The 27,356-nt window shown below is 45.5% G+C and overlaps 2 protein-coding genes across 4 annotated transcripts; both read right to left on the bottom strand.

Annotated features, from left to right (window-relative positions):
- Positions 1-537: 537 nt before the first annotated feature.
- On the bottom strand, positions 538-12,202 carry pltp (phospholipid transfer protein). Of its 2 annotated transcripts, none has more exons than XM_059328664.1 (15): positions 12,160-12,202; positions 9,326-9,455; positions 9,043-9,142; positions 8,833-8,961; positions 8,597-8,752; positions 7,883-7,946; positions 7,224-7,379; positions 6,973-7,149; positions 5,937-5,996; positions 5,577-5,741; positions 5,249-5,316; positions 5,031-5,073; positions 4,751-4,814; positions 1,653-1,729; positions 538-1,551 (listed from the first exon to the last, which is right to left on the bottom strand). In XM_059328664.1, exons 2-15 carry the CDS (start codon positions 9,432-9,434, stop codon positions 1,453-1,455), a joined length of 1,467 nt encoding a protein of 488 aa, XP_059184647.1. In that variant the 5' UTR covers positions 9,435-9,455; positions 12,160-12,202; the 3' UTR covers positions 538-1,452. The 2 variants fall into 2 exon arrangements, with proteins under 2 accessions (XP_059184647.1, XP_059184650.1); XM_059328667.1 differs by having other exon boundaries at positions 12,055-12,188.
- Positions 12,203-15,296: 3,094 nt separating this feature from the next.
- On the bottom strand, positions 15,297-25,479 carry ddx27 (DEAD (Asp-Glu-Ala-Asp) box polypeptide 27). 2 transcript variants are annotated; one of them, XM_059330273.1, is made up of 20 exons: positions 24,974-25,479; positions 24,135-24,281; positions 23,961-24,020; positions 23,097-23,265; positions 22,405-22,457; positions 22,234-22,320; positions 21,748-21,853; positions 21,485-21,658; positions 21,232-21,382; positions 21,048-21,147; positions 20,821-20,962; positions 20,578-20,731; positions 20,386-20,467; positions 19,977-20,154; positions 19,110-19,216; positions 18,699-18,795; positions 18,533-18,624; positions 18,280-18,403; positions 15,721-15,814; positions 15,297-15,635 (listed from the first exon to the last, which is right to left on the bottom strand). In XM_059330273.1, the coding sequence occupies exons 1-20, from the start codon at positions 25,055-25,057 to the stop codon at positions 15,572-15,574; spliced, it is 2,265 nt and encodes a 754-aa protein (XP_059186256.1). In that variant the 5' UTR covers positions 25,058-25,479; the 3' UTR covers positions 15,297-15,571. The 2 variants fall into 2 exon arrangements, with proteins under 2 accessions (XP_059186256.1, XP_059186254.1); XM_059330271.1 differs by having other exon boundaries at positions 15,298-15,635; positions 15,721-15,817.
- Between the last annotated feature and the right edge of the window lie 1,877 nt (positions 25,480-27,356).

Genomic DNA, 27,356 nt, shown 5'->3' on the forward strand with positions numbered 1-27,356 from the left:
ATTGACTGACTGACTGACTGACTGACTGAAGCCTATGCGCTGAGTGAGTACTATTGTTTTTGTTTAATGTTTCTTTCTGAAGGTCTCTCTTTTTTAGTTTGATTTTGCTTAAGGAAACTGGTGAGAACTGAACTTGGTGGAATTTTGAGTTGGACTTGCTTTGGTTTTGTGGACTATTGTTTGGACTGAGGGATACATACTTTTTTGTTTTGAAACTGAGCTTGTGGTCGTTTTATTTTTGTGTTTAATGTGCAGGGTGTGTTTAATTGTGATATATAATTATGATGTGCATGCATCCTTTGTGGGGTTTGTTTAAAAAGCAAACAAACAAACAACTAAAAGACAAACAAAAAACCTTATTAAATGTCAGGAGAGAGACCTGGCTGACAAAATAAATTAATACAATTATTTTTTGGGCCATAAAACGCCGTCAGCAGCAGACTGAACAAGAATTTTAAGTATTTGAAGATTCAGATCTTTGAATGTTTTAAGGTCTTATATTCCATGGTTGTTTTTTCAGAAAAAAAAGTCCTGACACTTTGTTAAAAAGAGATTTAATCACAACTTTCACACAAAACAACAAAAATGTAAATGTTACTTTCCTCATGAGTTAAACTGGTTATTACGAGCCAATCACAGCACAGCAGGGCGGGATTAATGTACGGTGTAACAGTGTTGTCTTGGATAGGCTCGTTTACCTACACGTTGTGGTTTAGTGTTTAATGTTAGATTTTCAGTGTCTATACATATACACATACATATTTACATACATATATGTATATACACACATATAAATACGTGTGTGTATCTGTGATCTCGTTAACACAATTATCTAATGAGCCAATCACAGAGCAGCAGCTCACGTAGACATGGTGAAGACGAGAAGTTCACAGCGAGCATCAGAACGAAGAGGAAAGGTATAATAAGAGACTGAACATCTGTTACATCTGACAAACTGCTGATGGGACAACATCTCGAACAACATCTAGAATAACATCTGGGACAACATCTAGAACAACATCTGGAGTGTTAGCAGAGGAGAACTGCTAAACAGCCTGAGGACAGACGACAGGACAGAAGACAGAGGCGGGACAGAGGACACAGGTCAGAGGTCAGAGGACAGGACAGGGGACAGATGTCAGGATAGACGAAATGTTTTCGTTTTAAACAAGCTTTTGTTTGAGGTGGTCTAATAAACTTGTTAAGCACTGTAAATATATATATATATATAGTATAGTATATGTGTTAAAGTGTGTGTGTGTGTGTGTGTGTGTGTGTGTGCGTGTATATAATATATTTACATTATGTTATTTATGGTCACACAGTGTATTATGTGTGACCGTGTGTTATATGTGTTTTTACAGTATACAGTGCGTGTATAGTGTGTATTTATAGTGTGTGTACATATAGTGTGTATTTATAGTGTGTGTTTAAAGTGTGTATATCGTGAGTTTAGACGCTGTTGGATTCTGCTGCTGTCTGATTGGTTGCTGTGATCATTTCTCGCAGCCCTTTGCTGAAGTGAAGATTTGCTCCAATCACAATGAAACCCTGCAGAGACAGAACAATGTATGACATCGCATAGTTTACAGAGTAAGGACCAATCAGAATAGAGCATTCACTGATAAGACTTAACGTGTAAACAGACTCACATTGTGATATTCAACCACCTCCTCAATGAAATCCATCCCATCAGCCAGAGGGATCCGAACTCCTCTCTTAGTCCAGTCTGAACACACACACACACACACACACACACACAGTCAGCCAGGGAACACACTGTGATACATTAAATTACATTACACAATCAGATTCTTTCTTCTTCAAGAATCGCCACCTTAACGCGGTGGAGGGGTTTGTGTGCCCCAGTGACCCTGGGAGCTGTATTGTCGGAAGCAATAGCTTCTGGTAGGGTCTCCCAAGGCAAAGTGGTCCCAGGGGAGGGGCCAGACAAAGAGCAATTCAAAGACCCTTATGAAGTGGATCCGGAAAAATCAGTAAACCGGGGCCCCCTCCAGGAACCAGACCCGGGAGGGGAGCATGCAGGCGATTGTCTGGTGGCCGGGCTCAGCCCGAACAAGCTACATGGATCCGCCGACCTGTGGTCCCACCCCCGCTGAGTAGGGTATAAGGGTCGGGTGCGATGTGAGCCGGGCAGCAAGCGAAGGTGGGTACCTGGGCGTGCTGATCCCCGGCTTCAAGCTTGCGCAGGAGGTGGAGCGTCACCAACTAGAAATAGTCGGGCTCACCTGACCTTCTCCCAGAGGAACTGCAAGTCGCAAGAAGGTCTCTGACTGTTGTCTGTGCTTATGCACTGAACAGCAGTTCGGAGTATCTGGCCTTCTTAGAGTCTGGGTGGTACCCCTTCCAGGACACCACCCGGGGACTATATAGTTCTTCTGGGAGACTTCAAGGCTCACGATGGGTAACAATGATGGTACCTGGAAGGGGTGATTGGGAGGAATGGCCTGTCTGATCTAAACCTGAGTGGTGTTTTGTTATTGGACTTCTGTGTTAGTCATGGATTGTCCATAACAAACACCATGTTCGAACATAGAGCTGCTCATAAGTGTACTTGGTACCAGAGGAGTCTAGGCCAAAGATCGATGATCAATTTCATTATTGTATCATCACATCTGCGGCTGCATGTTCTCGACACTTGGGTGAGAGTGATCACCACCTGGTGGTGAGTTGGATCAGGTGGCAGGGGAGGCTCCTGGACAGAACTGGGAAACCCAAACGTGTAGTGAGGGTGAACTGGGAACGTCTGGAGGAGGCCCCTGTCTGCTGGATCTTCAACTCACACCTCCGGAAGAATTTCTCCAGCAACCCGGGTGAGGTTGGGGACATGGAGTCCGAATGGGCCATATTCAAAGCCTCAATTGTTGATGCGGCTGGTAGGAGCTGTGGCCTGAAGGCGTCGGTGTCTGTCGTGGTGGCAACCCAGGTACCCGCTGGTGGACAGAGGCTGTATGGGAGGCTGTCAAGCTGAAGAAGGAGGCCTTTCAGGCCGAGGGGTCTCCGAAAGCAGCAGACAGGTACCGTTCAGCCAGAAGGTCGCTGAAGCAAAAACTCAGGTATTGGAGTAATTCGGAGAGACTATGGAGGAGGACTTTCAGTCGGCCTCAAAGAGGTTCTGGAAAACCGTCGGGTGACTCAGGAAGGGAAAGCAGGGCTTGGCCCAAGCTGTGTTCAGCGGGGGAGGAGACCTGCTGACCAGACCTGGGGATGTTGTCGGTTAATCCAGCCAACATGTCCTCTGTGGGGGAGGCAGAGTCTGAAGACTCAGGGGAAGACCCATCAGTATCCCTGGCAGAAGTCGCCGAGGTAGTTAAGAAGCTGCCTGGCAGCAAGGCACCAGGGTTGGATGAGAAAAAGGCTCTGGACACTGTTGGGCTGTCATGGTTTACACGCCTCTTCAGTGTCGCATGGAGGTCTGGGACAGTGCCAGTGGAGTGGCTGACCGGGGTGGTGGTCCCCATTTTCAAAAAGGGGGACTGGAGGGTGTGTTCCAATTACCGTGGAATCACACTGCTCAACAATGCAGCTTCCGTCCTGGCCGTGGAACAGTGGACCAGCTCTTTACCCTTGCGAGACGTTTGCTCATCCAGTCTACATGTGTTTTGTGGACATGGAGAAGGCTTATGACCGTGTCCCTCGGGGAGTCTTGTGGGGGGTACTACAAGAATATGGGGTACCGGGCTCGTTGCTACGAGTTACCTGGTTCCTATATGACCAAAGTGAGAGCTGTGTCCACATACTCGGCACAACGTCAAATTTGTTCCCAGCGGGTGTTGGCCTCCACCAGGGTTGCCCCTCTCCGATTCTGTTCATGGTATTCATGGACAGGATCTCAAGGCACAGTCGAGGGGAGGAAGGGATCTGGTTTGGGGACCGTAGAATTGCATCTCTGCTTTTTTGCGGATGATGTGGTTCTTTTGGCTTCATCAGACCGAGACCTCCAGCACTCATTGGGGCAGTTTGCAGCCAAGTGCGAAGCGGTTGGGAAGAAAGTCAGCACCTCCAAGTCTGAGGCCATGGTTCTCTTCCGGAAAACGGTGGACTGCCCCCTCTGGGTGGAGAGAGAGGTACTGCCTCATACAGAGGAGTTCAAGTATCTCGGGTCTTGTTAAGGAGTGAGGGTAGAACGGAGCGTGAGATGGATAGGCGGTTTGCAGCAGTGATGCAGGCGTTGTACCGGACCGTTGTGGTGAAGAAGGACCTGAGCCAGAAGGCAAAGCCCTTGATTTACCGGTCCATCTATGTTCCAATCCTCACCTATGCTCATGAGCTTTGGGTAGTGACCGAAAGAACGAGATTGCGGATACAAGCGACTGAAATGAGTTTCCTCCGTAGGGTGGCATGGCTCAGCCTTAGAGATAGGGTAAGGAGCTCAGACATCCGGAGGGAGCTTGGAGTAGAGCCGCTGCTCCTTCACGTTGAAAGGAGGTGGTTTGGGCATCTGGTAAGGATGCCTCCCGGGCGCCCCCCGTTAGAGGTGTTCCGACTGGTTCCGACATGTCCAACTGGTAGGAGGCCCGGGGAAGACCCAGAATATGGTGGAGGGATTATATCTCTCGCCTGGCCTGAGAACGCCTCGGGGTCCCCCAGGAAGAGCTGGACGTTGTGGTTGGGACGTGGGACGTGTGAGAGGGACGTCTGGAATGGCCTGCTTAACCTGCTGCCCCTGCGACCTGGCGCCGGATAAGCAGAGAAAATGGATGGATGGATGGATAAATCAGATTCTTACTGTTGATTAGAGGAACAACTGACATCTGCAACATCGTCTTCAGAGGAGCCTGCAGAGGAATCAGCTGACAGACAGGTAGAGAGAGACAGGTTACTGTTTATTCCTCCAGTATCGTTGTCAGTCAAATTAACTGTGGAAACTTGTAGTAATAATATATATAATATAACTTGTAGAGGAAATTTACTGCCAGAGATTTTATATATACACATAATTATATATATATATATATATATATATATATATATATATATATATATATATAAATAAAGATTACACTTACTGCCAGAGATTCCAGAGCCGACTGATTGGAGTAGATTTTAAACCTAAAAGAGGAAAGTTATTGTGTCAATCTGTAAAACTTCAGATCCTTTTTCTGCAGACCACACAGAGACAGAAATGTCCAACACTGAGACAGACATGTCCAACACAGAGACAGACACGTCCAACACAGAGAGACAGTGTGTGTGTCTGTGTGTGTGTGTGTGTCTGTGTGTGTACCTGCGGAGGTCAGCATGAACAGCCAGGCGTTTTCCCTTCATAGAAACCTTGGCGTTGAACTTTGATTCCTGCAGAACATCAGAAACACGGAACAATCATATGACTGTGTGGTACCTGACTTAGACCACCTGTGGGGACATGTGAGACTAAAGTCTGGATCTTTAGGGTTGGCTTAGCCCTAACCCTGACCCTTCAACATGTCCAACCAACAGCTTTGTGTTTTTAAATATGAAATACTGGAACAGTAATGTTACTGTGAATCATCAGAACGTTTTCGTTACTGCATGTGTGTGTGTGTGTGTGTGTGTGTGTGTGTGTGTGTGTGTACCATGGTCATGCTGCTCAGTTGGACCGGAGGCTGACCTGGAGGCAGCACCATCACTTTGACGATGGCCGTCATGACGACAGTCGCTCCAGAGGTCTTTATGGAGGTTTTTGGTGGCGAGTTAACGGCAAGCTGGAGAGAGAGTGGAGCATCCACCAGAGCCGGGTTCTACCAGGAACACGGGGAGAACATGAGGTAAAGTAGTAATACACAGTACTGCAGTACTACACGGGGTTCTACCCAGTACACAGGGAGAACATGAGGTAAAGTAGTAATACACAGTACTGCAGTACTACACAGGGTTCTACCAGGGACACAGAGAGAACATGAGATAAAGTAGTAAAACACAGTGATTCTGCTCACAAGCATCATGATGGCTCCGAAGTAGGTGGTTCTCAACAACATCTCCAGGTCTTTTGGCATCTGGGAGACACAAACAGAACCGTGAAGGTCTTGATGAGATTAGTAACTTCTCAGTAAGTTTGCTTCAGTGGTTTCAGGATTAGATGGGGCTTCAGAGGTCTGCGGTGGTTTTGGTGTATTTGATAATATTCACGTCTTTGGGGGTTTGGACGCCACAGGTTTTGTGGCTGGAACTCTCTTGTTTTGGTGATCTTTGCTGTTGTTGAAGGTTTTGCTGTGCTGTTGTGGTTTTGAGGTGCTGTGGTGGTTTTTTAATCCTGTGATGGTTTTAGTGCTGTGGTGGTTTTGGTGATGTGGTGGTTTTATAGTGCTGTGGTGGTTTTATAGTGCTGTGGTGGTTTTAGAGTGCTTTGGTTGTTTTAGCGATGTGGTGGATTTAGTGATGTGGTGGTTTCGATACTGTGGTGGTTTTAGTGATGTGGTGGTTTCGGTGCTGTGGTGGTTTCGGTGCTGTGGTGGTTTTAGAGTGCTGTGGTGGTTTTGATGCTCTGGTGGTTTTGGTGATGTGGTGGTTTTATAATGCTGTGGTGGTTTGAGAGTGCTGTGGTGGCTTTAGTTCTGTGATAGTTTTAGTTTTAGTGATGTGGTGGTTTCGGTGATGTGGTGGTTTTAGAGGTTTTAGAGTGCTGTGGTCTTTTTAGCGCTGTGGTGGTTTTAGTGCTATGGTGGTTTTGGTGCTGTGATGGTTTGGTGCTGTGGTGGTTTTGGTGATGTGGTGGTGTTATAGTGCTGTGGTGGTTTTAGTGATCTGGTGGTTTTAGTGATGTGGTAGTTTTGGTGATGTGATGGTTTTAGAGTGCTGTGGTGGTTTTAGTGGTGTGTTGGTTTTAGTAATGTGGTGGTTTTAGTGATGTGGTAGTTTTAGTGATGTGGTGGTTTCAGTGATGTCGTGGTTTCGGTGATGTGGTGGTTCCGGTGATGTGATGGTTTCGGTGATGTGGTAGTTTTGGTGTTGTGGTGGTTCTGGTGCTGGGACCTTCTCATTGACGATGTGCATCTGGAAGACTCCGGCCCTGTAGTAAGAGAACATCCCGCTGTCGAAGAAGAACTCGGACAGAGCGAGATAAACCATCCTGTCGTACTCTCTGATGATGGGGTTGACGGCGTAGTTGGCCAGTGTTTCGTTTGGATGGGACAGGTCGAAGAACATCCCCTACAGACACAACATCATTAAAATTCACATTCCACCATACATGGTAATAATGTATCATCAGAGGAACGTCTGACCCTGAAGTGCATGTCGAGGCTCCGGGACGTCACCACCGGATCATCGATCAGAGAATAATCGATCCCAATATAATCATCGACCTCCGACCTCACGGGGATCGTCTCCAACATCGAGTTCACATGAACCAGAGCGGCGTGATTCAGGGCGGGACAGATCTGAGAGTCAGACAGGGGAGAGAAGGACAGACAGGTCAGAGAGACAGACAGGTTAGAGAGGGAGAGACAGGTGAGAGAGAGAGACAGGTCAGAGAGGGACAGACAGATGAGAGACAGACAGGTGAGAGAGGGACAGACAAGTCACAGAGAGAGACAGGTGAGAGACAGACAGGTGTGTGTGTGTGTGTGTGTGTGAGAGAGAGAGAGAGAGAGAGAGAGAGAGAGAGAGAACAGACAGGTAAGAGAGGGACAGGTCACAGACATACTGTTCAAAGTGACAGATAGGTGAGAGAGAGACAGACAGGTGAGAGAGGGAGACAGGTCAGAGAGAGACAGGTGAGAGAGAGACAGGGCAGACAGACAGGTGAGAGAGGGACAGACAGGTCAGAGAGAGAGGCTGGTGAGAGACAGACAAACAGGTGAGAGACAGACAGGGCAGACAGACAGGTCAAAGTGACAGACAGGTGAGAGAGAGAGAGACAGGTGAGAGACAGACAGGTTACCTGCTGGTTCAGGAGGAAACGCATCCCGGTTGTCAGAAAACCGACGAGGAAATCGTAAACTCTCCTGAAAGATGAGAGAGTTTCTGATTGGACGATATTGATCGCTGATCAGCATTATTAACAGTAATCAATCATTATAGATCACTGATCAGCATTATTAACAGTAATCAGTCACTATATATCACTGATCAGCATTATTAACAGTAATCAATCAATATTGATCACTGATCAGCATTATTAACAGTAATCAATCATTATGGATCACTGATCAGCATTATTAAGAGTAATCAATCATTATTGATCACTGATCAGCATTATTAACAGTAATCAATCATTATTGATCACTGATCAGCATTATTAACAGTAATCATTATGGATCACTGATCAGCATTATTAACTGTAATCAATCATTATTGATCACTGACCAGCATTATTAACAGTAATTTATCATTATTGATCACTGATCAGTATTATTAACAGTAATCAATCATTATGGATCACTGATCAGCATTATTAAGAGTAATCAATCATTATAGATCACTGGTCAGCATTATTAACAGTAATCATTATGGATCACTGATCAGCATTGTTAACAGTAATCAATCTTTATTGATCACTGATCAGCATTATTAACAGTAATCAATCATTAGTGATCACTGATCAGCATTATCAACAGTAATCAATCATTATTGATCGATGTATCAGTGTATTTACCCGAGCGTTCCGCTGAACTTCGCCCTCATTTTGGAGATTTTGGCGTCGCAGGTTATGTTATTGATCTTCAGTCGTCCTTCTTCGTCTCTGATTAGATTTACGACTGTGTTGATGTTGACGCCGTCGGCCGACGCATTGATGTGTCCTGTATCATAACTGTGAGGGAACACCTTGAGTTCTAACAGGAACAATTGGTTATATGTTGTGTTCAGTCAGTGTTTTGGAGAAGAACTTACAAGAACCAGTAGAGGATCCGTCGGTGGAAACTCAGCGAGATCGATGAATTCTGAACATCGAACAACAAACCGACTTCAGGGACAAACTGCAGCTCAGCGTGAGTCAGATTCAACTCAGTTATTTTCACGCTGATGACGGACAGAGAGAAGTATTAGTACACATCCAACATTCAGTTTCAGAGTATTACTTTAAACACGTAATATTTGTACTCTGTGATGGTGTACTGGAAGCGTCCTTCTTTGCCCTTCATCTCCGGCATGCTGATGTTACTGAGCTCCTCTTCAACAAACCTCTGAGTCTCAGACCTCACTGAGGACACAAAACAAATACTGTCAGTGCTTTCACAAATACCTCTTGTACTACACAGTACTTATATTAGTTAGTTACAGTACAAGCTTGTAGTGGCACCAAATGTTTAAATCTTGATTGAATTTTAAAAAGGGATATATATCTAAATGTGGGTGATGGTTGAATCCACCGGGCGGTACGTACACATATCCAGTCCTTTGTCGGTGATGCGGATCTTACAGCCAGCGGGTTGAGACGCCGCCATGATGGAGGACACAGACATGAAGAGACAGAACCACAGACAGGAAGTCATCCTGAGACACAACCTGTCAACCTGAAACACAAAAGAACAAGATTCACATCCTGGACCCCAGACTGTGTCTCTGTCTTGGTCAGCTCAGGTTCTGTCTGTCCACAAACTGTCCACAAACAAACTGCCCACACACTGTCCACAAACTGTCCACAAACTGCCCACACACTGTCCACAAACTGCCCACACACTGTCCACAAACTATCCACAAACAAACTGCCCACACACTGTCCATTAACAGGTACAGGTCTGTCAGAGACACACTGTCCACTAACAGGTCTGTCAGAGACACACTGTCAACTAACAGGTCTGTCAGAGACACACTGTCCACTAACAGGTCTGTCAGAGACACACTGTCAACTAACAGGTCTGTCAGAGACACACTGTCCACTAACAGGTCTGTCAGAGACACACTGTCCACTAACAGGCCTGTCAGAGACACACTGTCCACTAACAGGCCTGTCAGAGACACACTGTCCACTAGGTTAGGTTAGGTTCTTTAATGTCCCCAAAGGGATAATTGTTTTCACATAGTCAGGTTGTTTCAGGACAGCATACATTTAAAAAAGGCACAGCACAGTGTAGGAACACTGTGTAGCACAAAAGTACCAGATACACTCTCTTCCCACATATACAACAGATAACAGATAGCCCCTCTTCCCACATATATCACAGAAAAACATATAAAAACATAGACAGCAGCAATCATGACATCCATTCATGACCCCCCACATGACAGATAACAACCCTCTCACCACAGAAAAACATCTAGACAAGAATAAACATGACATGGACAATATACAGTGATACCAGTGAAATCTACATATTCTTGTTCAGTGCTATGATGGCTGTGGGGACAAAACTTTTTTTGAAAAAAAAAACAGGTCTGTCAGAGACACACTGTCCACTAACAGGTCTGTCAGAGACACACTGTCCCCCAGTATAAAGGGTAAGTTGGTCAGAGGTCGTGATGAAGACAGATCTGAGGGGTTTTGTCCCTCCTGTTGCTGCATAACTCAGCTGAGCACATTCTTAGACCGCCGTCCATAAAAACACAGAGACGTGAACTGCAGTAACCTCAGTTTCACAACACCCTCCTCCTCCTCCTCCTCCTCTTGCTTCTCCTCACAGAAACGGTCTGATGAGATTGACGGAACATTTTTCGAGGTTTCTCTGAATTTTGTTTCACAGAAATGACGACTGTCTGAGGGGGCGGGGCTTACAGTTCATCTGTGCTCTTCAGATATTGATACAGACTTTGGATCAGTTGTGTTAAATATTTCTAATTCAAAAGCTAAATGTCATTAGAACATGAGTGTGTACACATATCTTAAAATACACAGGAAATAAAAGTTAAATAACACAGATAATAGATATTAAAGAACACAGGTAATAAATATTAAAGAACAGTAACTGTGGTGTGAGTGTGAACAGCTGACTAGACGTGTCAGGAAAAGGTGAACGAGAACAATAAAGTCTAAAGAAGTTCAGTGAGGAGCTGACTGGATTAAAGGAAAAGTGCTGAGTCATGGCTGATACAACACAATAGTAGTATGAAGAGACAGAGGTCTCAAACAGCTGAGATATATGAACCAATCAGAAACAGGGAGAAGTGAGAAGTGATGAGTCATGTTTCTACTGTTGATACAGAATTACTTTAATTAATACTTTAAAAAGACATTAAATATTTGAATAATCGTGTGTGTGTCTCTGTGTGCGTGTGTGTAGTGTTTAAATTGTGTTTCTAATCTTTTTTGAATGTTCTGGCTGAAAGAGAAAAATAATAACTAAATATTTTATTGTTTGAATGAAGTTTGAAGGACATTAACCTCCATCATTCCACCAATAAATATTTCAGTATTTTATGTTTGAGTTCAGCACGACATAAACTCAATTCTTGGGGAAAAAACAGATTTGAAAGAGGTTTAAAAGCACAAAAACAGACAATAAATACAATATTTAAATAAGAACTTCTGTGAAACTTTGTCATGTTAGAGCCAAAAGTTTATTCTAAAGATTCTAAACATTTTCAGAGAAGTTTAAAATAAATCAACTTTAACTGCAGCTGGAAGAGTTTATCATCTGCAGAGATTAACAACGCCGACCACACACACACACACACACACACACACACACACACAGAGTAATCAGCAGTCTGAAGCTTCAAACAGTCTTTGAAGTCCTCACAAGGACAGACAGACGTGACCACACACACTCTTTAATCTGTCACCACCATCGACGGCCAATCAGCTTCCAGCTGCTGCAGCACTCACATCTGGACGGCTAACTGCTAACCGCTAACTGCTAACCTTTAATTAAAAATCTTCAAAGAAGAGCAGAGGATTTGCACAGAGCCTGACATCTGACCTCTGACGTGTTCCTGTCTTCACAGTCGAGACATTTTCACAATAAAAGTCAAATTTCACTCTGAGTTGATAAACAAACAGAAATCCATTTTAAACAGGAAGTCAGAGTCCACAACAGAAATATAAATATAACATTATAAATATAACTTAATAACTTATATGATTACAATAAATAATATATAATTACATAAACAGTATAACTATTTATTTTTTTTAACTAGAACTTTATTGAACTGAATTAAACCGACACAACTCACCTGTCCATGATGAGGCTGTCTGTCTGTCTGTCTCTTTGTCTGTCTGTCTGTCTGTCTCTATGTCTGTCCGTCTGTCTGTCTGTCTCTCTGAATGATGAAACTTACTGTTCAGCCTGTGGAGGAGGAGCTTCTGGTGCTGATGTCTCTGTTCACACTGACCGTCTCTGTGTGAGCCAACACTTTTATATCCCAAGGGACTCCTCCTCCTCTCCTCCTCCTCTCCCTCCTCCTCGTCGGAGACAGTGTGTTTTCTAGTCCTTTTATCTTTGTTAGAAAGTGTGTAGCTTGGTTTAAGTGTAGACACACACACAGACTGAAGGAGATAACAGCCTTTATGAGGACGGTTAGTTCCGCTTCACTCCTTCGAGGGTTTGTCTAACGGTCATCTGTCTATTTTTATTTTCTCCCCAGCAGTCTCCCAGGTCCTCCTGGCCCAGAGGGGTTCCCAGACCAGATGAGAGCTCAGTTCCAGAGCCGGTTTGGAAGCGGTGCCCAATCTTTAACCAGTTCTTCACTTTTTGACTGCCAAAGAACCGGCTCAGGGTAATCTGACCAACAAGACCAACTAAAACATGTATCATTCAGGTTAAGAGACGGTTCGCCAGTTAAACCAACCAGAACCAGCTCTACCACCAGTTGGTCGAAAAGAGTAGAGGATTCTGGATGGACCTCCAGGCTTCAAACAGCAGCATCCTGATCAACAGGATGTCTCTGAGCCCCTACAGAAGAAACCCAGTTCATCTCATTCTTCCAGTCACAAAGCTCAAGACTAGAGGTTAGGGTCTGACCAGTGGGGTGTTCCATCGACGTGGCTAAACAAACGGCGGCTTCATTGTAAAAGCCTGGTTAGAATTAACACCGACTTTCACTTCAGGCTAAAGCCGTTCCACTAACGCCGCTCAGCCGCATCTAGTCAACGCTAACTCAACGCAGGCTATACAAGCCGGCATTGGAGTATATAAGCAGCCCGTATTAATCAATCCTGGAACAGCCGGGATCAGCCAATGAGATGCTGCAAAAAGTGGTGAAAAACAGCACTGAAGGAGCTTTATGAAGAATATCAAGTGACGGTCACAAAAAGAGGTTAAAAACAGCGCTGCTTTTTCCTCGGAGGCCGAGCAAATGATGCTGTTGGAGCTTTATAAAGAATATAAAGTGACGGTTACAATAACAGACAATACTGCTCCATTAACAGAGCCAGGGAGATGGCATGCCAAAAAAATTGCAGACTTATAAAATGTACGAATAATTCAATCCTGCTTATTGTGTTATTTGTTGTTGTTGTTAATGACTTAACAATTAGATCACTAGATACAATAAGAGTGGTTAAATTATCAGTAGGCTGGATATTAACACCTGTAGCTATGTTAGGTGTAGGCCCAGTCCAGAGCACTCACAACTAAAATAAATTTACTGTTAATTGGCCTAACTGGGCAAAGTTACCCTGCCCTATATTAATTATTCTGTTACATCTCAACAGGAGAAATCTGAACAGCCAAAAAAGGACTTGGACAAGTGAAAGCGTAATAATGTTAGGGCTGTACCTTCATTCTTCAGATTGTGTATAACCATGCACCTTGCTGCAGGACACGGCTGGAACAACTACAGCAACAGGGAATGATGAAACTGAGAAATTAAATAATAATTGGCATCTACATAATCAGCTAAGCCTACTCTTTGACACGTTTTCTTTTACAGGATGTCGGCGCGATCTGCAAGTGTCATATGCTAATGGGAACTGAAAACCAAAAACTCGATATTGAGACAAAAAGCTAAAAATGTAATAATTAAATTGGAGCTAAAGTAACTAGATAATGATGAGTATACATTTTACCACAGCAGAAGCTCCTGGTTTAGACTGCATTTAATGTTTTTTTGTCTTAACAGCAAGAACAAAATGAAAGAATAAAGGACTACTAAAACTTTTGCACACTTTTCTTAAATTATACATGTTTAGCTTTAAATTAAAGGGTTCACAAAAGTTGCATGAATTAAACAGATTGACTGAAATAGGTATATAAATTCATGCCTCGTCACATTGTGAGAAAAAAGGTCTAAACTAGACTATAAAAAAACGTCTACCAGGGACCTGGTCCTAAGCCTTCCATGACCCCTCCAGCAGCCCTGCAGGTCCTGTTTCAGGACCAGGGCAGAATGCACATCGCTTCTTCTGGATCTGAGGTTCGATAGTTGGTCCTCTCCAGCACCCTGCAGCAAACTTTAACCCTAACCTGGGAGGCTGAGCAGTGATTCCGGATAATTGGAGCACACCCTCTGCTCCTTGCCACTAGGGACCTCTTTGACCCCTCAGCGACCTCTTTGCCCCCCTCAGTGGCTGTGGATCAGTTGTTAGAGCGGTCACCCACTGATCAGAGGGCCGGTGGTTCGATCCCTGACTGTGGCAACCTACATGTTGAAGTATCCTTGAGCAAGATACTGAACTCAAAATGGCTCCCGATGCTGCATTCATCGGTGTGAGAATTAATTCCCCAATTGTGGCAGGTGGCAGGTGGCACTGTTTGGGGCAGCCTCTGACACCAGTATGAATGTGTGTGTGAATGTGTGTGTGAATGGGTGATTGAGCGCAGTCTGTAGTGTAAAGCGCTTTGACTGGTTGCAAAGTGACTATAAAAGCTATAAAAGTGCAGGTCCATTTACCATTTACACAGCGACCTCTCTAACCCCTCAGTGACCCTTCAGCGACCTCTTTGAGCCCTCAGCGACCTCTTTGAGCCCTCAGCAACCTCTTTAGCCCTTCAGTGACCTCTTTAGCCCTTCAGTGACCTCTTTGACCCCCTCAGTGACCCTTCAGCGACCTCTTTGACCCCTCAGCAACCTCTTTGACCCCCTCAGTGACCCTTCAGCGACCTTTTTCCCTCAGTGACCTCTTTGATCCCTCAGCAACCTCTTTGATCCCTCAGCGACCTCTTTGACCCCTCAGTGACCCTTCAGTGACCTCTTTGACCCCTCAGTGACCTCTTTATCCCTCAGCGACCTCTTTGACCCCTCAGCGACCCTTCAGCGACCTCTTTATCCCTCAGTGACCCTTCAGCGACCTCTTTATCCCTCAGTGACCTCTTAGTCCCCTCATTGACCCCTCTTTGACCTCTGCCAGTGACGTGTGGTGGTCCTCTCCTCAGGGTCAGGGCTCTGCCTGGTCAACCTGGATCACACTGGTTTACAAGGTCGTCAATGTCCATTTGAAAAGAAACGTTTGTTTTTTACTTGAACTTTATTTAAAACGTTTAATAAACAGATTTACAGTGAATCAAAGACGAGGTGGACAATGAAACTGCTGATGTCATCACTTCTTCTTCTTGAACCTGAAGGAAAAAACAGCGTCAGACACAATAATCTGCTAGAAAACACCTGTTATATAAAAACCTGATATGTTAAAATAAATATAAACCTTTTAAATATAAACCTGAGTCTGACAGGTGTAGGAGACCCGTCCTGTCTCTCATGTTCCCAGGTGACAACAGAACAAACACCTGTTACACACTGAGACAGGTAAAACTCACCTGGAGCCGCCACCCCGCTTCCTGTCCAAACCCAGACGCTTCCTGTCTGCAAAGGACGGTCTGTAAGCAGACAGACAGACAGGTCAGACAGGTGAGACAGACAGGTGAACAGACAGACAGACAAACAGACAGACAGATGTCTCACCCCGCTCTGAACTGTCTCACGCTCTTGCTGCAGGTGTTGGTCAGCTCTTTATCGAACACAGACTTCTTTCCTCCTTTTCCTGCTTTCTGATTGACTGCTGAAGACACACTTAATGTTAGTACATTTTAAATTACTGTTACATTACATGACATGTAATTTAGCTGACGCTTTTGTCCAAAGCAACTTACAATAAGTGATTCAACCTGAGGGTACTAGACTTAGACCACAGGAACCAAGTAAGAACAGAACTTTAAGAGCCAACTGTAATTGCTACAGGAGTGCTATATTAGTGTAATGCAAAGTGCCAAAGAAAAGGAGCAAAGGAAGAAGACAGTTGTTTAAAAAAATGTTTATTAGCGACCATGACATAACCAAGTATTGTTGGAAGAGGTAGGTCTTCCGCCTGCGGTGGAAGATGTCTAGGCTGTCTGAGGTCCTGATGTCGGTGGGGAGCTCATTCCACCATCTGGGAGCCAGGACAGAGAAAAGTCTGGCAGAGGTTTTGAGGCGAGTTGACCCACGTTGGGTGGGAGTCGCCAGCTGTTTGGCTGATGCAGATTGAAGACGGGCAGGAGTGTAGGGTTGGACCAGATCCTGGATGTAAGCTGGGCCTGAACCATTAGCAGCAGAGTACACCAGAGCTAGAATCTTGAAGCGTATCAGCCACTGGTTACCAGTGAAGGGAGGGAGGAGGGGTGTTGATTGAAGACCAACCGAGTAGCTGCATTCTGGATGAGCTGCAGAGGTCGGATGGCTTTGGCAGGCAGACCTGCCATGAGGGAGTTGCAGTAATCCAAGCGTGAGATGACCAGTGTGTGGACCAGGACCTGAGCTGCCTTCTGAGTGAAAAACAGATGTGGATTCTCCTGATGTTATGCAGCAAGAATCTGCAGGATCTGGTGGTCATGGTAATGTTCACAGTGAGGGACAGTTGGTTGTCAAGAGTCACACCAAGGTTTTTAGCGTCTCAGTGGAGGTAACCACTGTGTTCTGGACAGTGATGTGGAGGTCAGTGGTGGGAGAGCCCTTCCCTGGGAGGTACAGTAGCTCAGTCTTTCCCAGGTTGAGTTTGAGGTGGTGTAAGGAGAGCCGAGCGGGTTGGTGTGCACCAAGAAAAGGAGCAGACCAAGGACAGAGCCTTGAGGGACCCCGGTGGTGAGTGGACAGGGTACTGTGGTACTTAAGATAGGACTTGAGTAGAGAGAGGGCAGAACCAGATACTCCAAGGTGATGGAGGGTGGAGATGAGGATCTGATGGTCGACAGGAAGGTCCAGTAGGACCACCACAGATGAGAGAGAGGCCGCTTTCGCATTGTGAAGCTGTTCAGTCACAGCGAGAAGGGCAGTCTGTTGAGTGGCCCTAACCAGACTGGTGAGGGTCAAGGTTTCACGTTCCAGAGTTTTGGAGAGGAACGGCAGGAGAGAGACGGGTCTGTAGTTGCCCACCAGTGGCGTGAATGCTGAGAGAGTGAGAGACGATAACGAGGAGGAAACAGAGGCAAGTTGCAAAGCTGGATGGGTAAATGAGGAGCGCATGTCCTCAATCCTTTCCAAGAAGTGGTTGATGAAATGGCTCGGTAGGAGGAGGGGGGTTGGCGGGACCAAGAGGTTCGTAAAGATGGAGTAGAGCTTCTTCAGGTTGGAAAATGAGGATTGGCTCTTGGTCTGATGGAAAGAACTTTTTTCAGCGGTGATCAAGGACGAGAAGGCAGCAAGAAGCGATTGGTAGTTGCATAGGTCCTCAAGATGTTTAGATTTCTGCCGTTTCCTTTCTGATGCCCGAAGAGAAGCTCTGGTGGCATGCACCGAGTCTGACAACCAAGGGACAGGGGAGGACTTGCGTACTTTCCGAGGAGTGAGAGGACAGAGCGAGTCAAGAGAGGAGCAGAGGGTAGATTGCAGGTTGCAGAGTTGGGCTGTAGAAGTGAGAATGAGTCGGATGAAGGAAGGGAGGAAAGAACAGGAGAGGCCAGAGCAGGGGGAGAGAGAGAGGGAATGTTACGACGAATTCTGATTGCGAGAGTGGGATCGAGAAGTACATGAAGTAGTGATCAGAGACATGAAGTGGGGTTACAGAGAGGTTAGTGGTAGAGCAGCTCCTGGTGAATATTAGATCAAGGTGGTTGCCGGCTTTATGAGGAGGTGGTGATGGCTTGAGAAAAAGAGCAAGGAGGAGAGTAGAAGAAATAAGTCTGGTGACTTCTCGAGCTGGATGTTGAAGTCGAGAAGAACCAGTGGTGGGCCATCTTCAGGGAAGTTTGACAGGAGGACGTCAAGCTCCTCCAGAAATTCTCCCAAAGGACCAGGTGGGCGGTAGGGAACAACAATGGTTAATGGTGAGGGAGAAGTTATGGTTACAGCATGGAATTCAAAAAACCATGGGGAAAACTGTGGCAGTGGATGGAGGGAGAACTTCCAATCACAGTTGATGAGAAGACCTGTCCCCCCACCCCTACCCGTGGGTCTAGGTCGGTGAGAAAAGGAGAGGCTGCAGAAAGAGTTGCGGGAGTGTGTGTAGTGTGTAGTGCTTGTGTGCAATACTTGTGTGCAGTATCTGACCTGTCCGTGGCGGTGGTTCGTCCTCCGGTAACGCTCTCGCTCTCTTCGGGCGCCGTTCTCGTTTTGCCGCTCGCTCAGCGAACATCTGAGCCTTCAGGAGCTCGAACTGAGCTCGCTCCTCAGACTGGAACACAAATCCTCGTTAGGACGAGAGCGCTCACTCTGATTGATCAGTTAGTCACAATGATTGATCACTGATTGATTAGTTAGTCACAAAGATTGATCACTGATTGATCAGTTAGTCAGTTCTTACCGTCAGCTCTTTCTTCCTGCCGTCCTTCACAAACTTTTCTCTCTTCTTCTTTCCCCTCAGAGCGAGATCGAACTCCTGCAGAGCCTTCGACACTGACAAGACAGGAAGCAGTATAAGTACCTCAGATTACTGCAGGGTACCTGTATTTATGTGTATTCATACTCACTGCGACTCTGTTTTCGTTCCTGTTGAGTTTGAAACCAAACTCTCTGTGACTGACTGGAGGAGGCGGAGCCATCGAGACGCTTCTGAGCTACACTCAACTACACACACACGGACGCACACAGACAGACACACACGACAGGTGAAGCTGACAGGTTAATAAAAATCAGGTGTGTTTCTGTCAGCTGGGTAAATAAAGGCTGTACAGGTGTACAGCTGATCAATTGTGCAGGTGTGTAGGTATACAGGTGTACCAGTGCTCAGGTGTGTGGGTGTTCAGGTGTACGGGTGTTCAGGTGTACAGGTGTGTAGATGCTCAGGTGTACAGGTGTGTAGGTGCGTAGGTGTACAGGTGCTCAGGTGTACAGGTGTGTGCTGTGTGTCAGTGCTCAGGTGTGTAGGTGCTCAGGTGTACCTTGGCCTCAGACGCAGCCAGCTCTCTCTCTTCTCTCTCCAGCTTCATCACAGCGTCAACGTCCTTCTCCAGTTTGTTGATCAGATCTCTGAACTTCAGAATGACATCTGGACGAGAGAAACAGGTTCGTTAAACACACCTAAACAGGTGACGTCTTCCTGTTCAGAGTGCTGCCCCCTCTACTGTAACACTCATGGAACAGCCTTCAAGTGTGTGTCAGTGTGTAAAAGGACGTCCTGACGTGGTTTTGGCCTCAGAACTCTTCATGTTTGTGGAAGAAGATGCTTTAAAGTTGGATCTCCACTATTTAACCAGTTAAAGCCACAGAGTGATGAATCTGAATATTCACTGATCCTGCAGCAGAACTCCCCAAGGAGAAGTTTCACAGGTGAATAACAGTTATTAATAAATAACAGTCGATCCCTGTTAATAACACAATAAACACATGTATAACTCTCTGAATGTCAAAGCTGCGTATACGTTACACATTTCATCATCAGACTGATGAAATATGAATTAACATTAATAACTTTAGCAACTGAGACGCATCAATTAACTGGAAATGTATCAACATGATGTTTATTAACTTCAAATATTCTGGCATTTCTTTGTGCATGTTCTGCTTGACTTTGAACACAAGTTTTGTAAGTTGTGTGATAATAAATATTCAGTGTAAACTGAAAAAAAATATATATATATATATTTAAATTCATATTGCCGGTGAGGTGAGGCTCTATGGGTACGCAGGGCGCGGAGGAAACACACAAGCATCCGAATTAAGGACTCTGTCCTCCGGACCTCCAGGATCCTTGACATGGGGACAGTCCTTCAGACTTCCAGGTGTCCGTCTCTCTCAGGTGAGCTTACCTGGCGGCAGGACTCGTGCCTTCACGCTGTTCTTGGCCGACTTCACCACGTCTTTCAGCATCTTCCTCTCAGACTCTCCAACCAGAGACACAGAGCGTCCCGACCGGCCCGCTCTAGCCGTCCGTCCCACGCGGTGGACATAATGCTTCGGTGTGGACGGCATGGTGAAGTTTATGACCTGAGAGACAGACGTAACAGAGACAGACACATCTTCAGACTTGTTGGGGATCTGACAAACCTGTTCTTTGTTAAAGATAAAGCTCCGCCCCCTCCAAGTCAGTGTTACTTGTCCCTACTTGTGTTCTGTTTAAAATTCAAACACAAAATTATTTGTCAGAAATATCTGTGGAACCCTGTGGGTCACCTCAAGATAAATACATTCAAAGCCGTTCTGCAGGAGCTGACTCACCGTTTTAACTCCGTCGATGTCCAACCCTCTGGCTGCCACATCTGTCGCCACCAAGATATCGATTTGATCATCTTTAAAACGCCTGGAGAACAACCAGAACAAGAAGAACATCAAGAACATCCAGACCATGGCAGTCTCTGTCAGTGTGTGTACCTGAGGTTCTCCAGTCTCTGGTTCTGTCAGTGTGTGTACCTGAGGTTCTCCAGTCTCTGGCTCTGGCTCAGTTCTCCGTGCAGTTCTCCGACCTTCAGGCCCATCAGGCCCAGCAGGATGTGCAGTCTGTGGGCCTGTTTCCTTGTCTGAGTGAAACACATCACGTGGTCCTGGAAGGTCCGAGTCAGCAGCGCTATCAAAGAACAGAACAGGTGAGGTCAGAACGCAGAACAAGGAGAACCATCTTGATAGTACTGGTACTGCAGCTGTATCAGAGCCTACCGGCCACCACGGCCTCTCTGTCTCCCTCTCGGTTTTGTCGGATTCGGACGAACTCTTGTCGCAGAAACGGAGCAACATCAGTGTTGCTGTTAACGAAGATCCTGATTGGCTGCTTTAACGAGACTGCCGCCAGGTCCTTCACCTGGAAACAGAAGTCACATGACACAGACTGAGACACAGGTCATGTGACGGAGGGCACACCTGGAGACACAGGTCATAAGACACACCTCCTCTGTCATGGTGGCGGAGAACAACATGGTCTGTCTGTTGTAGGAACACAACCTGATGATCTCCTTCATCTGTTCCTCAAAGTACTCGTCCAGCATCCTGAGAGGACAGAACAAGGAGAGTTCAGGTGAGTTCAGGTTAGTCTTTGAGGACTGTCACGCCCCCTCGACTGCAGGTGTTTACCTGTCAGCTTCGTCCAGGATCAGGATCTCAATGTGAGTCAGCTCAAAGCTCGGCGTATTGTGGAGGTGATCGATCAGCCGACCAGGTGTCGCAATTAGAACGTCCGGCCCCGCCCTCAACGCCGCCTCCTGAGACTTTAGGTCCAACCCACCTGGAAACACAAGACACGTTACCAGAGGACCAGGGTTCAGAGTCAGACCAAGTCCAGGCCCCCAAACACATATTTAACCGTTAACAGTAAAACTCTTCATACCGACAGCCAGGCAGGTGGTGATGGAGGTGAACTGGGCGAGCTGACGCGCCACGGAGTGAACCTGGATCCCCAACTCTCTTGTGGGAACCAGAACCAAGACGCGGGTCACTTGGGACGTCCTGGGCTTATAAACCAAGCGCTCCAACACAGGCAACATGAAGGCTGCTGTCTTCCCTGAGGAGAGAAAATGCTTTATCAATCTATCAGCTCCAGTGTTGAATCAGTCCCAGTATGTAGAACTGGTCCCAGTACACCAGCGGTACCTGTCCCAGTTGCGGCGCAGGCGCACAGGTCTCTGCCCAGCAGGCCGACAGGAACACACGCCTTCTGGATGGGAGTCGGCTGCTTGAAGCCAAGAGCTGTGATGGCCTGCAGGGAGACAACCAACAACAAATAAAACAGGGTTCCCCCCTGGAAACGGCACCTGGAGACTCAACCAACGAAGCTAGATGGACACGCTATCAGGACCAGGTAGGGGTCTGTTCTAGTCCTGAGGATGTCCATCATCCTGCCGGTACAGAGTCATCTCCCCAGCAGGAACCAGCTCTGGACCCTGGACCACTGAAGTTGAAGAAGGTTTGGTCAATCTGCAAACTCGTTATCAGAGGGACATCTGTGACGTTAGTTTGGATTTCCTGGACCTCAATGAGATCCAGCGGGGGGAGACACAGACCCAGTCTTGACCGAGTCCAGACTGGTTTCACTTAATATCATCAGTCAACAGAAGTGATTTAAAAGGTTGTGTTTACCTTGAGGATGGGTCGGGACAGGTTCATGTCATCAAACATCAGCTGGTCGTCGTACTGAGACGCGTCTTCGTAAAACGAGTCAGCAGCCTGAAAACACACCCAGTCGTTACCACAGCAACCAATGACAAACTGCTGATGAGCCTTACTCTTTCTCTCTCTTCCTCTCCTTACCTCCTCTCCAGTCTTCCTCTTCTTTCCGCGGCGCTCCTTGTCCCTCAGGGTGTCTGACAGGAAACAGGAAGTCAACAGTTACAACAAAACACAAAATTATCTGTTTGACAAATAAAGTTCAGTTTTTATGAGGTTCTCCCTCACACACAATTCCCAAAAAGTTGGGACACTGTAAAACATAAATAAAAAACAGAATGCTTTAAATTCAGAATTAATGTATATTATAATATTTTTTTCGTATGTCAAAAACTATCACAATCTGTTTTATTTACGTTTTACGTGTCCCAGCCAAAGGAGGGAGGTGAAATAACGATCAAAGCTCGGTTAAATTATAGCGAGAGATATCTGATAACCAACCTCCAGATACCTGAATAAAATGTGTTCCATGTTCTGACTGACATGCCCACTTTATGTTGATAACCCACGCGTCTCCTCTTTACTCTGCAGTTTGAGGTAAAAACCACATAATTTCCCTCATGCATTATTGTGTCCTCCTGTGTGTGAATCTTTGTGCATCCTGGGGTCCCTAAACAGTCTGTGAGCTGCATAAATGGGGTCTGACTGGAAAGCTCTTCATGTGTGATGATGTTAGTGAGTGAAACTTTAGCTTAGTGTATAAAATGAGCTGCTGTGACCTCTAGGATAATCACAGCCTCATGAAACTTTACAATGAGAGCCTCAGCTGGACTCACCAGATTTGGTCAGAATCTCTTCATCACTTGAATCAAACTCATCTTCATCTTCTTCATCATCTTCATCATCATCATCTCCTCCAGCAGCGTCTCCTACAGCAGGCTTCACCTCCTCCTGCTCCTCCTGCCCTGCAGAACCTCCTGTAGCATCGCTCTCAGACGATTTCTCCTGACGATCAAAACAATCGTAAACACAGGAAGTGGAATCCATCCAGACAGGAAGTGACATTAGGCTTGTCATGATAACACATTTTAGGACGATATATTTTCCCAGAAACGATCACGATAAACAATAGCATCATTGATGTAATTTTGAGGACCATTTAATGCCACTGATTTAATGATATTAGAGCAGAATAATCCAAGTACATCCTTTCAACAGCAATTAACTTTTAAATCTCAAGAACATTAAACACTGGAACTGAACTGTGGAAAAGAAATATTAAAAAATTCTCGATAAATAAAACATAAATAAATAAACTACAATCAAAATAAAGACAATAGACTCACAGGCTCCATTAACAAAAAAATGCACTGAGATAAATATTTTGAATTATATATTTTTTTATAAATAACAAACAGCTGGAACTGCTGCCTGTCAAACATTAGAAGCATCACTTTAAATAATTTAATTTAATTAAACACAACACAAAGACACACAAAAAGTCTGTTACAACTACAACACGAGGCAGGCCAGTCTGTGTGTGTGTGTGTGTGTGTCTGTCTGTCCAGCTGACTGAAGCAGTGCAACTGGTGAAAATATTAAAGGTTTTGTAAACAAACAGGCATGTAAACAACAACATGTGGAGTCCCTGTGGAGTTTTATATTGACGATGTCAATGTAACGATGGAGAACTAACTTACCTCAGCTTTCCTCTTCTTCCTGATCTTTTCTATTTTCTGGTCGAGTGTGGTCGCCGTTCTCTGAAACACAACAGAACCAAGAACCGTTTTCTTTACCTGAAGTTCTACAAACAAAGTTAAATATTAAATATAACTGCGGGACAGAAATCCCTGAGCGGTTCTACAGGGTTCTACCTTGTTCTTTAGCTGTTTGAGCACGTCGGCCATCACCCAGTCGTCATCATCCGGTCCGTCTCGCTCGCCAAACTCAAATCCGGCGTTAAAGTCAGACGCACCACGAGCGCCCAGCTTCTTCTTCCTGTTCAGAACGATCGGCTGGTCCTGGAACACAACAACACTTCATTCAGAACATGTAGAGGGGGGTGGGTCCCAGGAACCAGGACCAGAACCAGATCCAGGCCGTCCAATCACTGAATAGCTTTAAAGACAAATAATAAAATCCGTCCGCTAATGTCCCACTACACTGCTGTAAAGATCTGAGCCGGCTTTTTCTCCTCAGAACGTTCACAGTGATCCTGTGGAGGCGAAGTGATCTTCTGTCCTTTCATAGCAGTCTGGCGTCAGGAACCAGGTGGAGGAGACGAAAGTCAGAGCAGCAGCAGAGCTTACAGTAGCACAGTGCTATCAGTTAGCTCTGTAGCGGTAAAGTGTGTATGTGCTGCAGCAGCATGTGTTCACTTAGCGACCTTTGTTCGTTTAAAACAAGCACCAGACACTGGGACCAGTCAACGAAGCCGGCTGCAGCTGCTGATCAGTGACTGGATGAGTGTCGGACAGGTGGAGGTGTGTGTTGGATACCGGATGTTCCGTTCATAGTGGTCCCGCTCCATCAGTCCACCAGGGATCCTCTCTGAGACTCTGGAGGTTCATTGGTGGATCATTGATCAGCTGATCAGCTGCTGGTTTATAGAGACGATAGACTAAACGTCCCAAACAGACTCAGACTGATCCATAACACACAGTTACTGAGTCTAAATGTGTGTGTGTGTGTGTGTGTGTGTGTGTGTACGTACCTCTGTCTCGGACTCGGTCTCCGGCTCCTCTGGACTCTGATCCTCGTCCCGGATCGTCCCGATCAGACCGAGCTGCTCCAGCATCACTGCGGCTACAGCGGGTTCTAACGGGTTCTGTCTTTGGAGGTTCTAGCGGGTTGTATCTGGTTCTTTCTGGTTCTGTACTCTGCCGTCCTCTCGACACACACATATGCACGTGTTGACGGAAACAGGAAGTGACGGCGGCGTGCTTCCGGTTCATGGGGCCGTCTTCTTCTTCTTCATCTTCTTCTTTATTTATTTGTAGCGCCTCCAGCAGCTGGAGGACCAGAGAGGTGTTCCATCAATGCAGCTAGACAAACCGCGGCTTCATTGAAAAAGCCTGGTTAGAATAAACACCAACTTTCACTTCAGGCTAAAGCCGTTCCACGAAAGCCGCTCAGTGTGTCTAGTCAACGCTAACTCAACCCAGGCTAGACCATAGACTGTATAAATATAGACAAGCCGGTGTTACATCCCTACTGGTTTCCACACCAACTGGTTTCCGTACGCGTGCGTGCGTCAACATCAGCAGCTGTGGCCCCGCTCTGTCGGCAGATTCGTCACATATTTATAAACATAATACCTGGCGTTTTACGAGTCGCATCTCCTATCTACTGGGGGAACATCGTTTAATAAGTGAACACTACATCACAGCTGCCTATAAAAAAAAGAAATGTATGAAAATAAAATGTTTGAGAGATCGCTAAGAGCTGGATTCGAACTCACCTAAGCAAAAGTAAATAGCACATTATCCATCAGCTATACAGGTTGAGCCATTCGTCTTCTTTTGGTTTCCGTGACTTCAATTATGTATCCTTCAAGTTGCTTACGTCAGTGTCCAGGTAACATTTTGTTTCGGTTCGATCTAAACCAACTGGTTTCCTTGAGCCGAACATAAACAAATACCGAACGTATTTATCACGTTTCTCCCTCTCTCTCTCTCACTGCCCGTGTCTCGACCGAGGCCATGTCATATTAACCACTTTATGAACCCCATATGAAACATATTGTGACAAATAAATACTTTTAAAAAGTGACGATCTAATTCAGACAATACTTCTCTGGTCAAAATACTCGAACTTGTGTATGTCCATGCTTTTCAAATGCACAATGTCCACGCACACGTCTTGTAATTATGTTCCGACTGTACATCATAATCCGGATGGAGCAGTAAAGTAGCTAATCAACATTTAGCACAGAAAACTAGTTTAAAAGATAGATTCGAACTCGCCACAGAAAAAAATAAAAAGCTTGCGAGACTGACGCTACACGGTGTAAGCCACTTGGGCTCCTCAATATTTCTGAGCTTCAATAATATATTCATGAAATTGCCTACCTCAGTGTCCAGGTAACATTTTGTTTTGGCTCGACCTAAAACAACGAGTTACCTTGAGCTGAACAGAGAAAATTACCGAACATATTTATCAAGTTCCTCCCTCGCTCACTCACTGCCCCTGTCTTGACCGAGGCTACTGTCCAATTAACCACTTTATGAGCCACATATGAAACATATTGTGGCATATAAATACTTTTAAAAGTGAGGATCTAACTAGCCAATTTTAAAAGTAATACTTTTAAATACTTGTAAAAGTATTTATATGCCACAATATGTTTCATATGTGGCTCATAAAGTGGTTAATTGGACAGTAGCCTCGGTCAAGACAGGGGCAGTGAGTGAGCGAGGGAGGAACTTGATAAATATGTTCGGTAATTTTCTCTGTTCAGCTCAAGGTAACCAGTTGTTTTAGGTCGAGTCAAAACAAAATGAGGATGAATATTGAGGAGCCCAAGTGGCTTACACCGTGTAGCGTCAGTCTCGCAAGCTTTTTATTTTTTTCTGTGGCGAGTTCGAATCTATCTTTTAAACTAGTTTTCTGTGCTAAATGTTGATTAGCTACTTTACTGCTCCATCCGGATTATGATGTACAGTCGGAACATAATTACAAGACGTGTGCGTGGACATTGTGCATTTGAAAAGCATGGACATACACAAGTTCGAGTATTTTGACCAGAGAAGTATTGTCTGAATTAGATCGTCACTTTTTAAAAGTATTTATTTGTCACAATATGTTTCATATGGGGTTCATAAAGTGGTTAATATGACATGGCCTCGGTCGAGACACGGGCAGTGAGAGAGAGAGAGGGAGAAACGTGATAAATACGTTCGGTATTTGTTTATGTTCGGCTCAAGGAAACCAGTTGGTTTAGATCGGGCCGAAACAAAATGTTACCTGGACACTGACGTAAGCAACTTGAAGGATACATAATTGAAGTCACGGAGGCCAAAAGAAGACGAATGGCTCAACCTGTATAGCTGATGGATAATGTGCTATTTAATTTTGCTTAGGTGAGTTCGAATCCA

The sequence above is a fragment of the Centropristis striata genome, chromosome 3 (genome assembly GCF_030273125.1).
Source record: "Centropristis striata isolate RG_2023a ecotype Rhode Island chromosome 3, C.striata_1.0, whole genome shotgun sequence".
NCBI classification, from domain to species: Eukaryota; Metazoa; Chordata; class Actinopteri; order Perciformes; family Serranidae; genus Centropristis; species Centropristis striata.